The sequence below is a fragment of the Rattus norvegicus genome, chromosome 8 (genome assembly GCF_021556685.1).
Source record: "Rattus norvegicus strain SHRSP/BbbUtx chromosome 8, alternate assembly SHRSP_T2T, whole genome shotgun sequence".
NCBI lineage: Eukaryota > Metazoa > Chordata > Mammalia > Rodentia > Muridae > Rattus > Rattus norvegicus.
Window position 1 is genome coordinate 16565814 of NC_141541.1, and position 24300 is coordinate 16590113.

Below are 24300 nucleotides of genomic sequence, written 5' to 3' on the forward strand. Positions count from 1 at the left end.
ATGAGATCAGCCACTTCTGTTTCTTTCTCTTAACACTTTTGGTTTGTTTACAGCCTTAAGGAAATCTTGTCACTACAATCCGCCCTCCCCACTCCTCCGGTTTTCAGTTGGATGATTTCACAACAAGAACTATTGCAAAATAGGGGTATGGGCACTTTTAAATCTCTGGAGATTTTAAAGACTCTTTAAATTATTTTCAGTTTTTTTCTTTTGTTGTTGTTCTTTTGTGTCCACAAGTAAAAAGCTTCGGGGGGCAGGGGGAGCTAGTTCAAAGCATTGGGACTGCCGAACCTTTACATAAGAAAAGTGTCAAGTGAACTGCTTGAATTTTTAAAAATCAGTGTGTGTGTGTGTGTGTGTGTGTGTGAGAGAGAGAGAGAGAGAGAGAGAGAGAGAGAGAGAGAGAGAGACATATACATGCCTTAGTATGTATATAAAAGTCAGACAACATTATGGAGTTGGTTCTCCTTCCGCCTTCCAGCGACTGAACTCAAGTTTCCAAGCTTGCACACCAAGTGCCTTTGTCCGCTGCACCATCATGCCAGCCAGCAAGAAGCTGCTTACATTTTAAGTATTATTACTTTCAACCAAGCAACAGAAAGTGGAGAGCCCTGACATCCTTGGCTTTCTGCTCCGATCACCCCCGCCCAGGCACCACTGCAAAGCCACACCAAAAACCAGCATCCCACTAATTTGTCAAACACTAAACTGAACAAAAGCCAAGTATTAATACTATACCTGAACCAAAATATACCTAAAAATAGATCAAACTAGCTGAAACCAGCAGGACACTTGCATATTTTTTTAAGTCATAGAACAGAAAACTAGAATTTAAACAGGTTTAACAACTCATCCTAAAACCAACCAAGGGGCCCTGCTCATTTTATCCAGTAGCTCTTATGAGATCACAAGAGGAAGTAAAGGGTTTGGATTATGCTGCTCCAAGGTCCTTCTGTGACAGTGGCTGTCCGTGGGTCTTGGACTCAGGCAGCCAGGACCTGCCGATTTCTTATGCTTGTACTAGGGACCTTTTGAAGTAGATACATTTTGTATGTGTGGCGTTTGGTGGTATCTCTGCACTATAACCACTAAGAACTAGTATGTCCTCTGCTCCAATAAGAGTCTTCAAACAATGCCTGCAAATGTGTCCTAAAGGGAATGAGCCAAGATCACCCATGTTGGGAACCACTGCAAAGGAGCTCATCAACCTCCCACACTGCTTCCGAGTGTTTCCCAGTAGATGTTGGAAAGAGAAGCCATATACTTATCTGCCCAGAAGGACCACCTAGTAGACAATAAAATACAGTCTCGTAAGTCAGCCTTTCAGAGTAAGCCACTCAGCTAGAGCAAGACCTCTTTTATGTTGAACAATGAATGGTACTAGTGGGACCCAGAACTGATAAGACTACTAAGAATATTGGAAACCATTGGCAAGCCTGAACTTCATGACAACCTTACCTCTTAAAGACTAGAGGTTCCAGAATCCTCTGATTACATTACATGCAGTGTTTATCTTTCATAGTCTGAAAGGTTTGCCCAAATACCTCATATATAGAGTCTAACAGTGTCTCTCGTTCATTGTGTGGGGAGACACTGTTTGATCCAGGATGCCTGCGTGCTCCACAGTGAGTTATTACACATTAGTGTGCTATTCTAGGAGAATCAGACATCTTAATTATAACTTTTTTCAAAGTTTGTGTGTATATAGTGTATGCTCTTGAAATAAAATTTATACTTACTCTGAGATTTTTCATTTTTATATAATATAATAGCACCCTTTCGTTGGCAGTTTTCATTTGGAGGAAGACTCATTCGTACATCAGAGAATTGTTTGGAACAGCAGGTCTTGCCAAGATTATAATGTGGTAATTGCACTTAAAATTGAGCTGCGCCAAAGCATTGCAGAAATAACACTAACTTCACTGAATACATTCACGGACAGATCATTGGTTTTTCCTAATGCTATGAAAAACAAACCGAGTTTGCTAGTGTGTGTGTTTGTGTGTGTGTGTGTGTGTGTGTGAATGTGTGTGTGTGAGTGAGTGTGTGAGTGTGTGTGAGTGTGTGTGGGTGAGTGTGTGGGTGTGTGTGTGTGAGTGTGTGTGTGAGTGTGTGTGAATGTGTGTGAATGTGTGTGTGAGTGAGTGTGTAAGTGTGTGTGAGTGTGTGTGTGAATGTGTGTGTGTGAGTGAGTGTGTGAGTGTGTGTGAGTGTGTGTGGGTGAGTGTGTGGGTGTGTGAGTGTGTGAGTGTGTGTGAATGTGTGTGAGTGAGTGTGTAAGTGTGTGTGAGTGTGTGTGTGAGTGTGTGTGTGTGAGTGTGCGTGTGTGTGTGTGTTCTCTGGAAATGCCTTATGTCCACTTCTGCTCTCAGGAGAGGCCATTTAGTTTGGAGGATGATTCTACACACATTGGAGTTAGAGTATAGGCCAGAACGTGGGGCATGGAGCATGCTGAAAGTTACCAACAAACCATCACTGCCATCCATTCTCCTAGGTAACACGACTACATCCCTCCTGGGAGATTGCTGCTTTTATTCTATTTCCTTTTGGCCAAACACAGGTTTCCCCGGAAAGTGCCAAGTGGACAGATAGTAAACAGCAGCCCTAAAATTTACAGCTAGGATTCCTTGTTCCTCAAGTGACTCATAGTTTTGAACTTAGAAACAAAATAAACTCAAGATACGTTAATTTCCATTTGGTAATACATAAACTACGAACCACAAAGAAGAGTCATATTCCAGTCATATTCTATTCTGCTTTTGGGGAAACCTAAACTCTGGATATTCTTAATCTTGTATTAGAAATCTGCCCTTTCTTTGAAATTGGCCCAAATACCCATATGCTTTGAATTGGCCCCTAATAGCCTTCCTGAGGCAAGCAACTTTAGAAAACCAATGCTGCCCCCAACATTGGCAATCTCCAATAGGACGGGCTAACATTTCCCTGCTATATCCTCCTGGGCGTACACTACTCGGGATTGGGGAGAACAGGCTCTAGTCTGGCTTGTTTGTCTACTTCCAGGTAGTAAACCGTTCAAACTCACTGTATCTGCTAGTCAGCCAGCAGACCAGGCAGCGCTTGTTGTGTGGCAGCCCAAAGTATTGAGTTGCGCCTGCACCATTGGGTTCCAGTATGGGAGAATAAGTGCCCAATGGTTTGATTCTGATTTTAAAATGTTAGTAGGGTTTGCATATTGGGTGTAGATCCAGTGGCTCCTTCCCATGGCTAGTGAGTCTTTTCTGCTTTGGCCCAATCCTAGTGACAGTCTTGACACTTTTAACTGGAATTTTGACCAAACCTATTTTCATTCTCTCTTTTTTTCCCCAAACTCTGAAGGCAACACTGCTACGTATTTAGCTGCTTCAGATAACAACTCTTCAGAAGCCGTCCTTTAAACATCCTTTTTGCTCAATTCTCTATTCGAAGTGACTCCATCCACTGTTAATGGCTTGATAATACTCACCTCACCTTGTGAACACATTCTTTGCCAGAACAGCTCTTCCTACCATGTGAGCTCATACACTTCCTGCCTAATTTTTTTTAGCAACCTTTCTGCTCATTAATATTAACGCACTCTCTAGTAGATATCAAATCTGTAACAGGGTTCTGTCTGCAGCACTGATGGCTACAGAGTCTTGGAGGGAAGTAAATGAATCATGGGAAGGTGGGAATCATGAGAAAGGGTGGGAATCGTTGATCCAGGAGTTGAACTGAGCCTTCTTTGTGAGGGACTTTGGAATAGTGACAGTCACAGTGGTCATGGCAAGCCTCCCATGGGGACAGCACAGCCTCTGACTTAGAGCAGAGATTTCATTTGAAATTGGGTTCTTTTTCTCTGGTCTCACGATTTGTTTCCAGAGGTTAGTCACTTACAGAAAAAGAAAAAATCTCTCCCTTGGAAGTAAAGAATGTGTTATCTTGAAACATAACACAAGTTCCACAGGACTGGGTTTGCTCTGTGTCTGACATACTGAACATTGTCCCATTCCTTTGTGCGAGCCCTTCGTGAAGTTCAGATGTGAGGTGAGCCAGTAAGACACTTAAATCACAGTCTGGGATGGTATCAATACAGTTTTATTGTCTCTTCCCTATTAGTGAAGCCTCTGGCTAAAGTACTACAGCTCTGAACTAATTGCTTTTCCCCAGAGCTGCGTGCTTTAGTTCTAATTCTCTGTAGAACACTGGTGGCATATGTATAAAAAAAAAAAAAAAGCTCTCATGTTACTTCAACCACTTAGGCACTAATTTGGTGGCATGGAAAGCATCAGGCTGTGTTTGTATGAGCAGAACAAAGCAGGATATTGAGCAATTTCCCAAATTTTATCAATAAAGTAAGTGAACTCAGTTGATGTTCCTGGTTACAACAGATGTTTGAGTTCTTGGGTTGTATTCAAACAAAAATGTTTCTTGAAATAACCATGAGCTTAACAGATTCTTCTCATTTCAGGGACGTTCTAAGTATTGAGCAAAGCATAAACTATGTAAATCTGGGAGCTGTGAAGAGATTGTATGTGTTGTAAACTCGTGTGTCATTTTCCAAATCTGCTATGTGCACAAGCCCATCCAACACACAACTGTTTTATCAATGAAATGATACATCGTTTTATTTGGCCTTCATTCTGGCCTTTACTTGATCTATTAGGTAAATTTCACAGTATTCTAAATGTACATTGACATAGAAGTAAATGTGGTGTGTGAGTGTGTGTTTGTGTGCAAGTGTGTATGTGTATTTGTATTTGTGAGCGTGTGTCTGTATGTGTATGTTTGTGTGTGAGTGTTTGTGAGTTATGTGTGTTTATGTGTATGTTAGTATGAATATTTTTGTGAGTATGTGTGTGTTTTCTTCTTGTTTATTTAAGTCCCCTTTAAATACTTAGACATCCTGTTATGCAAGTAATTTCCAAACCACTGTCCTGAATCTGGATATTCCTTTTTTATTTTATTTAATTTTTAAATTTCTCACCGGAAGGTTGAGGCTTTTCTGCCCTGTTACTGTTCTGATCCACAGGTTTAGAACTAACCTATGGTGGCATAGGCAGCACCAAGCCACAACTAACAAATGATCTCTGTGAATGTCATAGGGAAACTTCCATTTATTGAGGAAAAAGGAAAAAGTATTGGTTGTTACTATGTACGTAGGAAAGATGGTTCCATTCACAAGAAGCTGACAGTTTAATTAGAGAGAGGAAACTAACTCATGTGAAATAATTATCAAAAAGAAGTGTGTGTGTGTGTGTGTGTGTGTGTGTGTGTGTGTGTGTGTGTGTGTGTGTTGCAGGCAGTCAGAGCCAAGGATAATAAGGTGTTAATTGTCTGGGTTATGCAGTAAGCCTCAAAGGACTTCAGGAAGGTAGAGAACAACATAGGCTGAGGTCATCCAGGAAGACTTTCCAAACAAACCACTGGCTTTTACGAGTCCCACTACCCTCCAAGCATTCAAAGGCTACCGAGGAGTGGATCAGACATGGGACTGAAAGGATGAGGAGAAGTCTATCTGGCAGGAGAGAAGGTAAAGTCCTACGAATATAGGCACTGGTGGGGAGGGCTCAGACAGAGCCAGGCTCGGGGAATTGGTGCCAGGCTGCTCCTCTGCTGACGCTCCCATTGCAGATTTCCTTTTTCTGAGAATCCCTGTTGGCTCGTGCATAGTCTGAAAAATGTTAGTATCCAGTTCAGAGGTTGCAGAGTCAGGGGTGGGGTAGTATTGTTCTTGGTATTTGGGAAGATGATCAAGCAGACATGAATGATGGTACGTCTTTTCCTCGCAAGGAAAAGCACACAGGGAGAGCACAGGTCCCTGCACAAGCTCAAGAATGTGTGGTAGGTGTGCAGTGTGCTGTCAGGTGCTTAGGGAAAAGATGCTCCACGTGAAAGCCACTTCTTTCTGGTTTGAAATAGAATGTTTTAAAGTGAAGGGTGCTCACCATGCCTTCTACATTCTATGTAAGCGCCTTCGAAACTAAAATCTCCTGCTATGGAAATTAAAGACCAATCCTTTCTGGTTATAAGACTTGATAACATTCTCCTTTCTTTATCAGGAAGAAAGAATGTGTAAGAGAAATGTTTACTTTAAAGACGATAGGACTTCAGGGTTTAAAATCATAGCTATTACCATTGAGGTCTAGTGAATTTTCTGCCATCTTCCTGATTTCATTTTTAAGATAACATAACCTCTCACATCTTTTATTCTGTCAAGGCAGCAGCTAGCGAAGGATCCACCAGCTGTTGTGGGGATTTGGGAAACAAGATTATTCTTCCCATACTGACACTTCTTTCATCCGGGGTTATGCTAAGTGTCTAATGAAGGAATTATACTGTGCAGGATATGCCAATGATACTGAAGTTTTTGACAGAAAGAAACCCAGTCCTATTAAGGCAAAGGAGTTTTGTCTCTGTCAGGAACACAAAAGTGCCCTTTGAATGTGGCACTCCTGTCATTTCTGCTAGTGCCCTAGCACCACAGAGGTGGTCAGGCACTCATTCCACTTTAACAACCCTACAGAGAACAGCATTCATCTGTCTGGCATAAGCGAGGTACGGTGTCTAAGGTAGGGACGTGCGAACCAGTTGTGCATCTGACGTGGTCTCCGCAGCACATTTGCAGCCTGCAGCACAGCCATAACAGGTTGCTTGGTTGATGAATACAAAAGAAGACTTGAATTGTTTTGTGGAAAGTCTTTTTGAATTTGTACGCATCCCTGGTTATAAACAGCATGACAAAGAGAGGTCTCGTTCTCCTTAGAACCCAGAAATTTAGAAAGAACTGAACAAGGAATAGGGGATCACCTTAACCAACTTCCTGTGCTTTGCAAACAGGAAGTTAAGCTAAGGAAATCAACCTCTTACTCAGGTCTTACAGAAGTTTACAAAGAGAGCAGAGTGAGTTCACAACCTAGACATCCTTATGTTGTTAGTCAGAAGGCCAGATGGAAGAAGGGAATCTTTACAGGTCAAAGGACAACAAACTTGCAGTAAAAGGAACAAGACTGTAAATATGTTAGAAATTGTGTGCATGTGACCAGGCCAATCCAGGTCTACTCTTAAAGCCACAGAACAACAATAGACAATGTGTAAACAAAAGAATATGTATGTTAGGGCTGGAGGGATGGCTCAGTGGTTAAGAGTGCTGACTGCTCTTCCAGGGGTGCTGAGTTCAATTCCCAGCAACCACATGATGGCTCATAACCATCTCTAATGGGATCAGATGCCCTCTTCAGCGTGTCTGAAAACAGCTATGGTGTACTCATGTAAATAAAATAAATTTTTAAAAAAGAATATTTATGTTCGGGTCACAAGAAAACTTTATTTACAAACCCATTGATGGCCAAAGTTGGTGATAACCTTTCCTCCAGATCTAATGGAGAAAATGAGTGCAGACATCTTGGGAGGCTTTATAAGCCAAGTTCCAAATTTTATCTGTCACAGAGAATGCCAATTTTTCATAGCTCTGGAGGATGCTGTTAGAGAAATTGCTCTGACTCAGGCAAAACTGACTCTTTTTATAGCTTTCTCAAGAAAAGATTGTTCAGGAGGATTTTCAAATATTGAAGAGTCATTCTTCAGGATTGTCCTCCTGATACTCTTGTTCTAGTTACATATGGAGTGGTTGTGTTTTCCATACATCTCTGGGACATGGCCACTCACTACAGAGACACCCTACAACCACTGTTATTGTTAACTTAGCTATGACTTTAAAATCAGAATACTGACCACTGTTTTAAAAAAAAATTACAAGAGCTTTGTGGCTGACCAGCAATAAGAAATGGAAACAGATCAAAGATGCTCTAAATGTATATTACTGTGCAAAATTGTTCATAGATCATAAAGGTTTTAGGTGGCTTTGTTAAGTTTTCAAACATAAGCATGCAGGTGTGTGTGTGTGTGTGTGTGTGTGTGTGTGTGTGTGTGTGTGTGTTAGTTACTGAGATAGAAGAAAAAGGAGGCAGAGAAGAGATAACTTCGAGGAGGCAAGTCAGAGGACATACCCACAGAAACAGCAGTAACCGCCCTAGAATGAAGATCTCCTTCCTCATTACAACTGCATGCTGAAACAGGTTTGGTTCCCAAAAGGATATGGGAGTTAGAACAGTTTCACTAAAGGAAGTCTGCAGTGCAGTGTCTAATTCCTCCAGATGTGCCCCTTAAAGCAATGGCATTGAAAACAAATGGTCCTGTAGGAACTACATAGGTTTGCTGGTCTTAAACCAGAAACAAGATTAAATGGAGGAAAGGAAGATGGCAGAGAACTAGCAAAGACAGTGCTGACTGAGGCAAGACGTGGGCAGAGGCTGGAGATCAAGCTTTGCATACCTGTCCAGGGTCACTGCAAGATGATGGCTCTGTCCCGAATTCCCTTACGCATCACTCTATGCTCTTCTCCTTGCGTCACTCCTTTGCATCTACTAGATACCACACGACAGACAAGGAGACCTCATGATCTGTCTGGAAGAAAATAGCTTAGTTCTCGTCTATCTCTTGCTTGATTTCTCCTGTGCCCAGTTGTTGCTACAGACAGGAAAAGCCTGTAAGTGTTAACTTTCTTCCATGTCAACACTGATTTGTTGAAAACTCTTCATATCTCTCTGACGATTTCTGGAGAGTATTTGAGTGAAAACATTAATTTCCATAACTAGGAATTAGCCATGGCAAAGCTTACCACCTTACCATCCTGATGGTTTTCAGAGCAAATCCAGTGTAACAGTCTCACCTAGTACTCAGACTTGCCTGCACTCAACGGCAAGTGCTGCTTTTCCTTCCATTTGCCTTACAGATTTGTGTAAGTGTTTTCATTGAATAGAGGGCAGCATTCGTTTGTCTTAAGAGGAAGATAATTCAAAGGTTAGTACACATCCTACACTAGATACCTGGTTCTGTGTTGTGTTCTATTAATACTTAGAAGGTCTGTTTCTCCTTCTCAATCCCCAGGTGTTATTCTGAAGGACACAGAACACAAACGACTTGTTGATCTGATCTATAATTCTGGTGTTCCAGTAGCATGAGCAAGCACTGTGGCTCCCTTCTCGTCAGGTCCAGGCCCTCCCTTGATTTCTGCCCAGCTTCTCTGGCACCAGAGTCAGACCCTCCCTAGGTCCACACGCCATTAAGAAGCTGCCCTACCACACAGCTCGTCACCCTCTTGAAATTTCTGTAGTACTTTCAGTTTATGCCAAATATCCCTCACCTAATTATATGTTATCTTGGGTCTCTCTCAAGTGGTGTAGAGCACAGTGTTAATCCATACAGCCTTCTGAAGAGAAGGCTCATGGGTCATGGCCAGGAAGTGATGGATATTTTAGAGAGGACCATGCGCTCCCACAGGCAAGGATATGCTAAAGTAAGACTCTGGTCTTTAGATCCACAAACACAATGGCTGGATCATTGCTCCGTCAAGCAGGCTCACAAACATTTATCAGCTCTCATTAGGAAGCATGGTTGTCCAGTGGAATGAGGCATCTCTGACCTCCCGTTACTGCTTCATATGTCTGTAAGTCAGCTACGTGTATCCACTGCAGCCACTAGCACTCTTGGGAAGCATTGAGTCGAGTCGGTAGTCAAGTGATTTGAATGCTCAAAAAATAAGAACCTAAGATATACCTACTACAGCAGTGGTAGATTCCGTCTCTCGGCAGGAGGGAGTGGACGGTGGCTAGCACTTCCTAAAATGTTTGCTCTCTCAGAGAAGGTGCAGACATTATTGTCTGGCCCATCCTGCGATCTCATGATCTTCTCAAGTCTCACAGATTTTACTTCGTAGGGGTTTGAAATGCAGTTGATTAGTTAGTTGCTGGTCTGGTCTTATTCTCGGTTGGTGTGTTTCTGTGTATGTGTACAAGAGGACTGTGTCTGTACAGTATGCATATGAGTACAGGAGTGTGTGTGGAGAGCAGAGGTCATTGTTGGGTCTCTACTGGGTGTCTTCCTTGGTTGTTCTCCACTTTATTTTTTGAGACAGAGTTCCTCAGTAACTTGGAACTCACTACTTCTGCTGGATCATCTGGTCAACAAACTTGGAAATCAGCCTGTTTTTGACTCACCAGATGTGGGGTTATAGGCACGCCATGGTGCCTAACCTTTTATGTGGGTGCTGGCATCTCAACTCAGGTCCTCAAGCACTTAACAACTGGGCCATCTCCCTAGACCCTCTCAGTTGACTTTCGTTTTCAAGATATCGGCTCTTGCATTTATGGCCATCTCAAATCTATCTTTCCAAAGTCTTCAGGGTAGTTCTGACTGTTGCCTTCCTCAGATTCCTATAGTAAGTACTACTCAATGGCTCTAGTGGAAAGTCAATGACATATATGCCACAAACAATTATCTGTTTCATATTCCAGAAATCAACTTATTTAGAATCGATCAGGTTCCAGTCTTATTAAAGCTAGGAACTGAGAGATGAGGAAGAGTCTCTTTCCTTGGGGGAATATATAATATAATGTATATACATATGTATATATATTAAAAAGCTGTTTAGGGATTGGGGATTTAGCTCAGTGGTAGAGTGCTTGCCTAGCAAGCGCAAGGCCCTGGGTTCGCTCCCCAGCTCCGAAAAAAAAAAGCTGTTTAAAACAAATTTAATCAAGTGGTTTGCATGCTGTCTTGGGGACAGACAGTAGGGTACAGATGGCAATAAATAAATAAATAAATAAATAAATAAATAAATAAATAAATAAATAAATAAAAATAAAAAGTAAATTTGACCTGGGAGTTGGTAAGTTTTTTAATGTGGAGAGACATATCATAGTTTAATTCCTTGTATTTATATTGTTTGGCTTGTATATTACCTTACATAACAGCTGAGGTCATTAAAACATTGGTTAATTTTTCAACTCTGTCTACTGAATTATTGAGTCTGCATGCCCTGTCTGAGTTTGGAATGACACATAGTTCACTATTTCCCAACTTGCATGGGAACACAGTTTGGTGCTCAGCTAACTCACGTGACCATGAGAACACTGAATGGAAATGCGGAGAGAATGTAGTAACCCGTGACAAGGCCCTATAAGCAAGAGGCGAGGCTTTCACAGAGACCATCACAGAACCGAGAGTGGCAGGGTATATGTTTCCTATCAGCCAAAAAGGAACCAGCACAATGTAATGTGGGCTATCCTTGGAAATCAGGGAGATACAGAGGCCATATATACTAACCTCGAGCCCATCTCTGCCTATTCATTTGTCCATTTCCTGTTTCCATCTCTGCATAGAAGCTATGAAGAAGTTCATGTACAACCTCCCTTCCCTGTGCTTCATTGACTCCTTTTTAAAACTTGAAAATAAACATGTAAACCATTACAGACCATAAGGCCAGCCAGATGACTCAGAGGATAAAGGCTCTTCCCACCCAGCCTAATGGCCTCCGTTTAATTCCTGGGACCCCCATGGTAGAAGCAAGAATCCCACACTTCTCCTCTGACATCCATATGCATGTCCCCAACCCCCTCCACACACACAAGTAAGTAAGCAGAATTTAAACACATTTTAAAGAAAGAGAACATAATACGTGCAGTCCCTTAGAAGAGCACTGAATGAAGTCCAACATTTAAATGGAGAAGCTATAGAAATATATATAAATATTTGAGAAGAAAAAATACGTCTGTAAACAGATAATGAATTTCAGTTTTTTTATTATAAACCTGGAACATTTGCATAGCTGTTGAAGTTTTAACCATTTCCTATCAAAGTCGGGACAAACTGTCCCAGCAGTTAACTGCCTATCCATAGGATCTCCATTCCAAGCGGCCTAGGATTCACCTTCTAAAAACGGGACTGGAGAGTATTCATATCTGTGGGGTTTTTCATCAAACAGTCCACATTTGATGAAACAAACACTGTTTTAGAAAAGCCTTTTCGATTTTCAGGTTATTCTGTTGGGGATAACAGTTCTGAAAATGTGCTAACTGCTGATAAAAATAGCCTCCGCATCCTCCATACGATTCTTCTCCGGTTAAGAAAAGGTTCCTCTGCTTCTAGGACATCAAAATTCTGCAAATAAACTTCTGTTTCTTGTGTCTACACCCACCTTCCTGCCTTTGATATCCATCTGTGATTTCGCAAAGCAGAACGTTAAGTGAAAGTAGACACCAAGCAGCCAGCTTTCTCTGCAGCCAGCAGAGTCTACGACGGCTTCCAGACACAGATACGGACAGCTAAATAATTGAGAATGTCTGACTGAAGACTGCGTCGTTATTGCTGTTGCTGCTGTTGTTGTTGTTGTCGTCGTTGTTTTTGCTGTTGTCATTGTTGTTGCTGTCATCGTCGTTATTGTTGTCATTGTTGCTGTTGTTGTTGTCATTGTTGTTGTTGCTGTTGCTGTTGCTGTCGTCATTGTTGTTGCTGTCATCATTGTTGTTGCTGTCATCGTCATTGTTGTCATTATTGTTGTTGCTGTCATTGTCGTTGTTGTTGTCATTGTTGTTGTTGATGTTGTTGTTGTTGTCATTGTTGTTGTTGCTGTTGCTGTCATCATTGTTGTTGTTGCTGTTGTCATTGTTGTTGCTGTTGCTGTAGTCATTGTTGTTGTTGTTGCTGTTGTCATTGTTGTTGCTGTCATCATCGTTGTTGTTGTCATTGTTGTTGCTGTTGTTGCTGTCGTCATTGTTGTTGTTGCTGTCGTCATTGTTGTTGTTGTTGCTGTCGTCATTGTTGTTGCTGTCATTGTCGTTGTTGTTGTCATTGTTGCTGTTGCTGTCATCATTGTTGTTGCTGTCATCGTCATTGTTGTCATTGTTGTTGCTGTCATTGTCGTTGTTGTTGTCATTGTTGTTGATGTTGTTGTTGTCATTGTTGTTGTTGCTGTTGCTGTCATCATTGTTGTTGTTGTTGCTGTCGTCATTGTTGTTGCTGTCGTCATTGTTGTTGCTGTTGCTGTCGTCATTGTTGTTGTTGTTGTTGTCGTCATTGTTGTTGCTGTCATCATTGTTGTTGTTGTCATTGTTGTTGTTGCTGTTGCTGTCATCATTGTTGTTGTTGTTGCTGTCGTCATTGTTGTTGCTGTTGCTGTTGTCATTGTTGTTGCTGTCGTCATCGTTGTTGTTGTCATTGTTGTTGTTGCTGTCATCGTCATTGTTGTCGTTGTTGTTGCTGTCATCGTTGTTGTTGTTGTCATTGTTGTTGTTGCTGCTGTTGCTGCTGCTGTTGCTGTTGTTGTTTCTGGTCCTGAAAAGAAGCACTCATTTTAAAGTCCATTCCTAGTTGCTTTGAAGGAAGCGTTCATGGGTTAGTTGAGTTAGTCAGTCGGTAGTTAGGGGACTTACAGGTGAGCCTGAGAAGGACCAGCTCACAGCAGAAACAACGCATTATGACAGGACAGACAGGTGGTGCCTGATGTTCATCCAGCCAAGTACAGTGGGGGACAGCAAGGGCCCCTGGAAGCCCCCCGAGTGTGCAGGACTTCCCGGAGGAGAGCTGAACTAGTGTACACAACTGACCCAAGCAAGATTAAACAGAAAACAGCCATTTGCCTCAGCGATACATCTGGGACAGGATTTTGGTGTGTCCCCTCAGGTGTATTCATTATGAATTGTCCCTTTTTGCCATCCATGATTTCTTGGTGCTTTGGATTGAGACAAATTTTCCTCCTCTCCTTACTTATCTGAGAAATCCTGGCAATAGTTAGATTCGAGATGTTTTTGTTCAGACATTCTTAAGATATTTAGTAAGAAGTAAAGTCTTTGTTGCATTTTTTTTCTGTCGAGAAACTGCCTTTCCTTTTTACTTCATTTAAGCCCTGAGCTGACTAAAAAGGTCTTTATTTCTATAGCTTGCCCCATGACGCTCCACCTTTGGAGGTTTGAGAATAAAGAACTTTTTATTTTTCAACAGAAGTCGCTGTATTTTCAGAAAATAATTAATACATTTAAAAACTATGAAAGACAACTTTACAAGCAAATACAAGAACATAGTTACATAAAAGAGCCTGGCTCCTGGGGTGCCCATATCAGCAGACTTCCAAATTGCTCGTGAATGGCTAGACCGTGCCCCACACCACACCCCCACCCGCAGCCAGCCAGCAGCTGCTTCACCTCAATGGAATTCATGGTCACACTGTTAGGACTTGATGAACACATGAGGGTCCAGGAGCCAAGACCTTTATGAGAATTAGGCTTGTCTGGTCTGGTCTGGTCTGGTCTGGTTTGGTCTGGCTGGTCCAGATGACTAAGCAAGCCCTTGAAAGCCTCGCTTAGTGTGAGGGGTTTTTTAATGTCCATGGTTGTCCACAAACCTGAAATGTCCTATGCGGGGCAGGAGTGAGAGTAGCGATCCCTGTCTTACTGAACTCTGCCAATTGGAGCAGGAAGTCATCCAGAGGCAGAAGTCAGAGGTACAGGGCTGTTCTGGGAACAGCAATGGAAGCGAGGGAAGAGAAACGGTTTTCCATGTTCTTCTGCCCCGGCAGTAAGAGAAGCTATCTGATCCCGGGAACCCCGTTTGCTTTGGCAAAGCAGAAAAGCAAACATACATTAAAGCCTGCTCAGAGCCATAGGCAGGAAAATAAGAATTCACCGGAGGACGATGGAGGGAATGGCTCAAAGAAACCGATGCCAGTGGGAGGAGCCAGGCCGAAGGTGACCAATAGGCTTTCCAGAATCCTGTCAGAAGAAAGTCTCCCTGAGACCGTCCGTCTAGTAGCCTGAAGATAATAACAATAACAACAACAACAACAACAACAATAATAACAATAATTTGAGAACTGAGCTTTTAAAGAGCTCACTTGCTGACGAAGGAAGATGATATAACAATGTGCTTATATCATCTTCCTGTGCCTGCTTAAAACTAATGCTAACACAGCCAAAGGTGTTTCTCACATAGGGCAAGATAACATGGGCAGTCCTGCTGTTATTACAACTTTACTGCGAGCAAACAAAACATTCAAAGGATGAAACGTTTGTCAAAGGCCACACATTACTGAGTCTGCGGTCTTCCCAGCCCATCTAATGAACTCTGAATGTTTGCTTTCTCCCGATTTCCATATGATTTTTACTGAGAGGGTTTAGGGAAGCAAGGTCCACATTTGCCACCGCATTGCGTGCAGCCCAGTACTTGAGTTGATGCATTTTATGATAAAGGAAAAGAAGGACAATAAATGTCAGTTCTGATGATAGCGAGATTGCGTTGATTTTAGCCAATGTGCTCGATTAGGAATTAGCATTGCCTGGAAAGGACCATATTTTTAATATATGAGATTGGTAATAGATTCATTTTTAATTCTTGCTTGGTGGAGGTTTTTAATATTCCTTGAAACTAAATGGAAAAATTTCCAAATTACTGCTTAGCAGTTTGGCATGCGGGGAGAAAATCTCTTCCCTCTCAAGCAGCTTTTCCAGGGAACAGATTAGTGTTAATTAGGGGATGTTTTACTGGTGGAATATTTTTCTTACCATTAGTGTCACTGTCCTTCATCCTAAGGGCCGTGTTATTGACACTGATTGCCTTCACAGGCAGACAGGCCACTTCACAGGATTCCAGTCATCTAGCACCCCGAGACCCACTGCCTTTCTACTTAAAAGCCTAAAACTATCAAGCCTCACGGTGTTTGAGACCCTACCTGTGAAAACAGTAATTAACCCTCAGCCTTTTCTCAAGTCCCACTCAAACCCATATTCCATTATAGAAATCAGTTCTTAGAAACTTTTCTCATGATAAGCATGCCCCAAAGTGACCCCAAGCCTCACACTGTCCAGTGTGTAAGATGGGCCAAGGCCACTCAGATGGGAAACACTTGAAACATGAACTGTATCTTAGGGCCGGTGGAGACTAATAAGCATTTGCTAAATATATTATTGAGAGAAAGACTGGCAGGGGCACTTCTGTCACGTGAGGTGGCTTCAGTTCACAGTTTCTTGACCACCAGCTTGGTTTTTGTCCTAATTTCAGTGCTTTCTGATCATGGATTAAAAATTGTGGCTGCCTGCAGGGAGAATGTTCACCGTATACTATGGGCCTGTCTTAGTGCTATTGCAAACAACACTTAAGTCCCAAATTGTCACCATGTGGCAGACGACCTTACCTCACCTGATTCCTGAGGCCACAGTGAAGCCATCTGCAGAGGCTGCTACCGAAAGAAAGGTTGAGTGAGACTGGAAGACTGGCCGCCACAATTAACTTAGGTGGCCAGTGGCAGGATCCTCAGCAAATGGCTGGCCCATGTACAGTAAGCAACCCAGGAAGGATCCCTGCCCTTTATGACCAGGTTTTCCTCCTGGCAAACCATCATTTCTGTTCCTGAGCATCTGGGGAAAAGGTAGTGAGTTTTTACTGTCTGAAAGGAGAGGCAGCAAAGAATTTGTGGGCCTCGGGAATCACTAGAATATGTAAATATTGAAATTCGTCCAAGCCATTTACGTAGTGGCTCAGTGTTTCACAGCGTTCAGTTTGTCAATGAGAGGAGCTTTTAAAACAAAGTACTCTTCCTGGAAATTAACAAAATGGCTTCCAATATGCACGATGCCATTTGGAAAGGAAACAAAACCAAGACGCGTAGGATCTTGAGAAAGAAAAAAGAATCGTTAGTTTCATAGAATGACCTGGTTCTGCTTTGTACTTTTCTTTTTGCTCCCTGAACTAGGGTCAACAAATGCAGATTTAAAACAAGTGGCCGCATCTTCTCTGTACTATGTCATATGTTCTATGCTAAATTCAGATGTGAGCAGAGGTTAAAAAATGTCACCATCCATCGGGAAGAAGCGGACAGTGCTAGGAGGTGGGCAAGTGCTCGTACATAGAGCTGTGCGTGAGGCTCACCTCTGAGTGACAGAATGACAGAGCAGCGCTATGTGAGCCAAAGAAGGAATGACCACTAAAGGCAGAGGTTGGGAGGCCATCTTGACAGGGGCGGGGCACTGTTTGAAGCCAGCTTGGAAGAGGCTGTCCATCCAATAGCTGGCACTTGGAAGTAAAGCTATGGAGCTAGGAAGTGTAGGTTTCCTGTGGAAACCATAGTGAAGCTGGAGGGGGCAGGACTTCAAGAATGGACTCATTAGAGCATCTTCAGTGATGTAAGGCATAACCTGAGCCGTCGTTACTAGAGCGTAGTCCATGAGAAATGAACAGATTAATACTTAGGAATTACTTCCTGCTTACTGTCTCCGAGCCTATCACATGAGTCACCTGTAGTCCTCACTGGCTTTATGGGTAAAGATGCTTTCATGTCTGTCTCAGGGATAAGAGACTCAGGCCTTTGTAGCTGAACCAACTTCCATACTAAGGAGTGGGACATTAAAAAAAAAAAAAACAAACAGACAAACAAAACAAAACACCAAGGGGGAAGCTCGATTTTATGTTTGTGTTTCTTATTCCTTTATTCCTGTCTGTAAACCAAGTTCCACTTGAGAGAAAGTCTCTGGAGAAATCCACTTTGGTTGCATCTAAAGCAGTTGTGCTTAGGAAAGAGTTTGGGAACAGTGCTACTGTTGCTTTAAAAAGGAAGGGAATTCTGGGCAAGTCTGCCTCTAACCGTCCAATATCATATAGGTAGTGAGTAAAGAGGTATAAATCAGACAAACACATACTTAAGTAAAGGGTGCTTTTTCACCCTACCTGGAGAAACTCACACCCACGATGAGAAAAACAGAATATACACAGAAAGCTCCCGATGACTATGGTGAAGGGACCTACTATTATGTGCATGGATAGGTTACCTGATTGAGTTGTTGATATTTCCATGAGTGATAAAATTAAGCCACTTACAATTAGAGTAATAGTAATCAGTCTGTACCTTTAAAAGAGTCATTTTTATGTCTGTGTGTCTGTCTCTCCAAGTGGGGACATGTGCACATGAGTGCAGTGCCCTAAAAGGCCAGACGATGGCGTCAGATCCCCCAGACAGCAGTTAGAACTGAGTGTGACTATCAGACCTGGACCCGGAAAAGCTCCTCCTCAAGAGCCGCGAGAGCTTTTAACCCCCCCGCAGCTCATGCTTAATCTTCATTTCTAACAAATCCATAATGAATATACATCTTGTTTTCTGTTCACAGAAATGATGTAAACTTCTCAGTGTAAAATATTCAAAGTAAGATGTGAGCTGGAAATTTAGCGTAGGGCGGAGCCCTTCCCTAGCATACAGAAGCCCTGGGCACAGTCTGTGCTACTACATACAAATAAGTAAAATACAGTTTTATTCACAACATACGCAGCTTCAGTATACTCTCACTGCAAAGCACAAATCAGACAAGCATGAAAAAGAAAATTATTCCTTATGCTTGCATTTTTCTTAAGCCTATAATTTTCTGTAAAATGGGAAGTACAATCCAAAGTGTCACTACTATGTACAAAACATCAAACAAAAGGTAATTTCAACGAAGTGAAACACAATTCTTTGGAATTTAATCTTGTCATTGCATATTTTTTAACCTAAGCAAACTAACAAATCTAGTGTACTTTCGTTACACTGCCTCTCATAGACCTACATGTGATTAACTTTGGGATACAAGGACTTGCTCTGCCTTGTAAAGTCCTGGGCCACAGCAAGCACCTGGTGGGAACATAGGCCTCCAGGTTGTACATCCGGATCACAGATTAGAAAGTAAAAGGAACAGTGGACTAGAAGCTCGGCATAGCTGAGAAATGATACCTTATCCTTGCCCCTTGTGCTGAGAGCAAAGACTTGACAATCTGATTCATCAGCCATTTTCTTACCCACAGGCTTCCACGACCAGTGCCTTACCCCGACCCCCACGAATGCACATCTACACCAATCCTTTGACACAGTCATTGTGGCAATCACAAAGAACCTTCCCAAGCTAGGGTAAGGCATCCTGGTTTCCAGGGAGCTAGGGAACAGCAGAAGGCTTCAGCAGGAGGCTTACAGTGCTGCTCACGAGGGAGATTTGAGGGTGCCCATGTGGCTAAACTCCTCATAACTGTGTTTCATGCCTCTTGAAGAAACACACAGCTCTCTCTAGGAGAAGACACATTCCCCAAGAGGAGCGCTGTGAATGAGGACCAGTCTGCAGTCTGCTACATGCTCGTTTGAGCTGGGGGTTGTGGGAAGTTACCAGTTGAACATATTGTCTTGGGAACACTCTTCACTGTGAAATTGTCCACTTTTAAGAATGTCACCAGGCTCTATCAGAAACAACAACAAGAAAAGCCTCATGTGGGTCCAAGTGAAAGTCTGCTAAGGAGAAACAGAAAGTGGGATGAGAGAGGGTGGAGCCTGAACAGAGAGGCAGCCAGTGGGGCAGAGCAGCACATGAAAGACAGTCTGGTAGTGTAGTCACCCGGCTGCTGAGGTGGCCAGGCTCTGGTGGATTGACTTCTGGTTGCATCTACAAACAAGGCAAACTTTTAGCTGTTCTCCATTAACACTGAATATTTCTGAGGCTAGAAACCTTTGGTAGAAAAAGCAGGACCAAAGAACGCTAAAATGAGTAGATAGTTGGACAGAACCACCACTCATATCTTCCAAGTGCTAAGGGGAAGGCAAGATCGCAACAGTGATTTTCATGTGGCTCCTTACGTAGTTCATAGTCATCCAGGCTTGAAGGCACACACCTTTAATCCCAGCACTACGGAGGCAGAGGCAAGTGGATTTCTGAGTTCAAGGCCAGCCTGGTCTACAGAGTGAGTTCCAAGACAACCAGGGCTACACAGAGAAACCCTGTCTCAGGAAAACAACAACAAAGCAGGCCATTCGGGGTTTATCTGTGTAGTTAAAACAATCTCATTTGCTGTCTCAGGAATAATGCGAAAGGAGTGGGATCTCTAATTTCAGTGCAGCCTGGTCCTCTCAGTGCTACACTGTTTCCAGAATGACGGAGGAAGTAAGACATTTGGGTCATGCTGAAGGACTGTAAAAACGGGGATTTGTCCATGAAGCCATCTCAGAGACAGAAAGGCCAGAGCCATCTCTGAGTCTTGATGCACTTGCTGTTCCCAGTCAACAAGCAGGGGAGACAGAGTGTCACACAACCAAGTCGATGAACTGCCTTAAGACTAAATAATGGGAAACTGCAGACTCCCCAAACCCCTTTAGTTTATCCCATCACTTTCCAGAGCTGGCACTCTGAACAGCATTGCCATAAATTCTTATTTTTCACTGTGAACGCCTGCTTTAAAGAAAGTCACTACAGTCTGCAGGGAGGGAAAAACCCACAAAGATTCTGCCTGGCAGGCCAGTACATCACTTCCATGTTCAGGAAACTCCTGCTGTGTATTGACTGGGCCCACAGATACTGAGCAACTGTCACTTATGAAGAAGGCACTACGACCTGACTCAACACTGTGGGCAGAGACTCCTAGAACACAAATGTTTTATGATGTCATACAAGGGCAACGGGGTAGAGGGCAGGGTTTTCCTTTCACTTTTACCTAAGGGAATTTCAAATGATGTTTCGAAAACAAACAGCGCAGACTGCAGTGGATAAACATGATCCTAATAGCCTTATTGACATGTCCGGATATTAACAAAATCACAGTATTCCTCAACCTTAAACTCACACGTACTCCTGAAGACCATCTCATTTCTATTTTGCCTTGAAGACAAAGTTTGCTAATTCAACTCTTAGCACTCACCAAAGGCGGTATCATACATCCTATTGCAGGCTGTAGTGGAGAGACTCATACATCTGTAGGTGTGAGGGAGGAGAGGGGAGTAGAGGAGTAGCAGACGAAGTTGTTACTGCTGAGGGAGGCAGGGTGATGCTTTTCTCTGTGGGCTGTTGGGAACCTGGAGCTTCTGCTAGCTCTCAGGCCCTCTTTGTAGTATGTTCTGTTAAACACTGTGGAGAGATGACAACAGCATCATAATGGTGGTAGCGGCTTACCATCAGTTAGTTTGGTAAGTTTTTCATGACAGTTACATTAGTTACTTTCCTTCCTACTGTTACAGAATACCAGACAAAGGCAACTTAGGGAAGGAAGGGAGGGAGGGAGGAAGGAAGGAAGGAAGGAAGGAAGGAAGGAAGGAAGGAAGGAAGGAAGGAAGGGTGGGTTAATGTTGGTTCACACATTTGGCGAATGGGCTGCCTTGATGGGGGAAGAGTGGCAGAAAGATGGTGATGGGGACCTGAAACTGTTGCACGAATTGCTTCTGCAGTCAGAAAGAGAGATCAATGTGGGTCCTCTGCTTGCTTTCTCCTCTTTCCTGTTTTGTTCAGCTTGAGCCCCTAAGCCATGGGGGTGCTGCCCACATTCAATGTGGACCTTCCCTCCTTCATTAAACCTTTCTGGAACCCTCCTCACAGATACTCCTAGAGGTGAATCTCTTGGGCGATTCTAAAAGTTGACAATGGAAAGCAACTATCGGACGTGGTTATCTCAGCATTGGAAGCAGAATTTATTGATCTCATTTGAGTGAAGGATGGATAGAGAGCCCAGAGGCACAGAAGCTGCTGGTACCAGAGTTGTTCTGACTCCAGAGCAATGCTGTAAGTGCCACCATCTACAGTTTCCCTTGGTAAATTAAGGAAGGCTGGCTAACTTCTGGGGAAATTACCAGAGCCCCTGCAAGCAAATGGTGTGGCAGGGCCTCTGAAGGATGGTGTGTTTTGTGGACAGCAGAGGAATACCTTTTATGATATTTTATTATCTTCACATTCACCTTAGATGGTACCGTGAGCATCTGAGTTTTCAATAAAAGTCTGTTGAGCACGCACTTGTGGAGGATGTTGTGCTGCCTTAAATCTCCTCAGAAACCTTAACAGAGGGGTTGGCTGTCTTCAGTGTCTGGTTCCATTGGACTCTGAGCCACATGGCTCCACAGGGGCCCCCAGGAGCAGCCTGTGGGACATCGCCACTATATATACACCCCAGGGAAAAGTAGCCCGTCAGGGGTTGCACAGACCCATAAGTTGGAGGCAATGCAGTTCGGAGCACCATTCAGTGTCCCAGATGTTGGATGGCCAGAGTAAGCAAGTATGATAGAGGAAGCTCAGCTGGATTTCAGTCTCACAGACGCGATTAGTAATATTTTAATAAATTATGCCTCAAATATTGCATAGTATATACTTATGGCTGATAATAATTATTTATTTAAAACTTAATTAGGCCCTTACATATTATATGGCGACCCAACCCAGGCAAGGATTAGAGGGGGAAAATGGTGAGATCTGAGTTTATTTGCTATATATAAATATTCTTTTGTTATAAGGCATTTAACTTTCATCCAATAGAAGGGAATGTATCCTCTGTGTGGTCCACTCTCATGTAATAATGTGTGCCAAACTGAGGCAGGAGAAATTACATCACAAAAATCCTTGGGGAAACTGACAAAATACCTGTTTTCTTTAATGTCTTAAATATTCGTTTAAGAAACCCTGACCTTAAAATACTAGTCACAGTTAACCCACATAAGTCACTTGCTTTACGTTTTGATAAAAATGCATGCATGCCACACACCCTGGGGATACGAACGGGTGTACTGGAAACTGGCTTGTGAGGTAATTCCCCCATTAACAGTGACAGTTAAGTGGGGTTCACGAAGGAGGCACAGTGCCGAGGACTGAATCATAAGAATGATGACTGTTTAGAAGCTGGAGTCAAATATCAGCCTTTAAACCAAGTCAAAGCCTGGGTCACAGCTGCCTCCTGTCACTGACAGGCAGGGAAGGAAGGCAAAGACATACTCAGGAGTGTTTCCTGATGCTTTTTTATTTCAAAGAACTGGGACTTAAACCAGGCACCCCTAAACAGAAAGCAAATATATCCACCTACTTAATGGTCAGTTTGCCTGTAGTCTCTTGGTAAGAAAGAACCAGCAACCCTGAAATGCGAAATGGGGGCTGCAAATGGGGGCAGAGGGACATTAAATCACAGTTAGACACAAATGGTCCAGGTCACAGGGCCCATAGATTATCAGTGTCTGACAAACCTACATGGTTTATACTCACTAAAACGGTTTTAATCTTCCTGGGCAAGTTTTACTGAAATCTACTGAATTACACAGGGTTAGCGGTTGTAAGAATGCACAGTTGGGGAAATGATTCATAAATTAATGGAGGTTAGTCACACATATGAACCAGATGGTGGCTCTCAGAAGGTGCTCCGTCCCGTCCAGGGGAGACAGTTTCAGTTCTGCAAGCACTAAGAAGTTTGCGAGCTCTCATACGCCCTCACCCACCTCAGACGTCTTCTCTGCACTCACCTTGTTTCTTCTCCTTTTCAGAAGAATAACTTAAAGATTGCATTTGCGAGGTAGGGAGGGAACAGGGACACAGAAGTCCCCAGAAGGGAAGAAATATGCTGCAATTCTCTCTTGGTGAATCTCTGGACAAGGGTGGGATTTCATTGTATGGTCCCTGGCAGATCTGAGCCATACTCTAGTGGGGACATTGTGTGATGGCATCAAGAACAGTGACATGCCTGTCACTACATGGGGGCACTGACTCCATGTTCTGCCGTGGGGCTCTTCAGAAGAGCCCTGCATCGGGCATTTGTGAGGTTGGTAGTAAACGCGGACGAGTGAGTGAGCATCCCGACTTTCCTTCACGGACAGTCCATGGTGTCAGTGTTGCACGTGATGGATTATAAAATGGCTGAGCAAATGCTCGTTGCATCGGATAGGAGCAACAATGGAGCATGGAATACACGTGGGGGAAATGATTGCCTAAGACTGTTACTGAGAGCCTGTTAGCCTGGCTCTTCGCTTGACACCGCTCTGCTGTTCAAACGTCCTCTGGCTTCCTTTGGCCTTAGAATCTCTAGCACTTTGCTTCGTGGCTTCTCTTTGCTTTTACTCAGCCGCTGTGTTTGGTAGAATTCTCCACAGCCTTTGCCTCCCAAATAGGCCTTCGTTTTTCTTGAATACTCGATTCAAATATTCCACTACGGAGGTGGCCTGGTAGGTAAAAGTGCTGTGTGAGGATGAGGACCTGAGTTCAAATCTAAAAGTCATGAAAAGAGCCAGGTGGGGATGCCTATGCATCCACTCCCATCACTGGGGGAGGGGGAGGGGATGAGGGCATGGGGAAGGGACAGTGGCAGGCAGATCCCTAGAACTCACTTGGCCTGGCAGCAGAGCTAAAAGGCAAATTTCCTGTTGAAGATCTTACAGGGTGAGGACGGAGAATGAGAGAGGAGGATTCCTGACATCCTTCTTTGGCTGCTACACTCACACACTCATGTTCAGCACACGCACGCACACACACACGCACGCACACACGTCTACCAGTGATAAATTTTTAAAATATCACACCGACCTGACCTCCCTCCATCCTGAAAACCTCCTACCCACACCGCGTGCCTCCCTTCTGCTGCAACCCTTGCCCTGTGCCCTCCATGAGAAAGCGTGGAGCACTGGATTCCATATCTTCCCTGCTTTGCCTTCTCAGTGAGCTCCATGTACCTTGAGAACAGACTGTCTTTTTCGGA

At 43.3% G+C, this 24300-nt stretch overlaps 2 protein-coding genes and 1 long non-coding RNA gene across 4 annotated transcripts in view; 2 read left to right on the forward strand and 1 right to left on the reverse strand.

Annotated features, from left to right (window-relative positions):
• Maml2 (mastermind-like transcriptional coactivator 2) overlaps positions 1 to 24300 on the forward strand; it is a 320193-nt gene that overhangs the window by 92432 nt on the left and 203461 nt on the right. The gene's annotated exons all lie outside the window — the stretch shown is intronic.
• LOC148003945 (uncharacterized) lies at positions 11608 to 17204 on the reverse strand. 2 transcript variants are annotated; one of them, XM_087564116.1, is made up of 2 exons: positions 14216 to 17204; positions 11608 to 13149 (listed from the first exon to the last, which is right to left on the reverse strand). In XM_087564116.1, the coding sequence occupies exons 1-2, from the start codon at positions 14452 to 14454 to the stop codon at positions 12141 to 12143; spliced, it is 1248 nt and encodes a 415-aa protein (XP_087420242.1). In that variant the 5' UTR covers positions 14455 to 17204; the 3' UTR covers positions 11608 to 12140. The 2 variants fall into 2 exon arrangements, with proteins under 2 accessions (XP_087420242.1, XP_087420241.1); XM_087564115.1 differs by having other exon boundaries at positions 13900 to 16767.
• On the forward strand, positions 19669 to 21586 carry LOC148003946 (uncharacterized). Its single transcript, XR_015627503.1, has 2 exons — positions 19669 to 20770; positions 21177 to 21586. It is a non-coding gene; the product is annotated as an uncharacterized LOC148003946 (long non-coding RNA).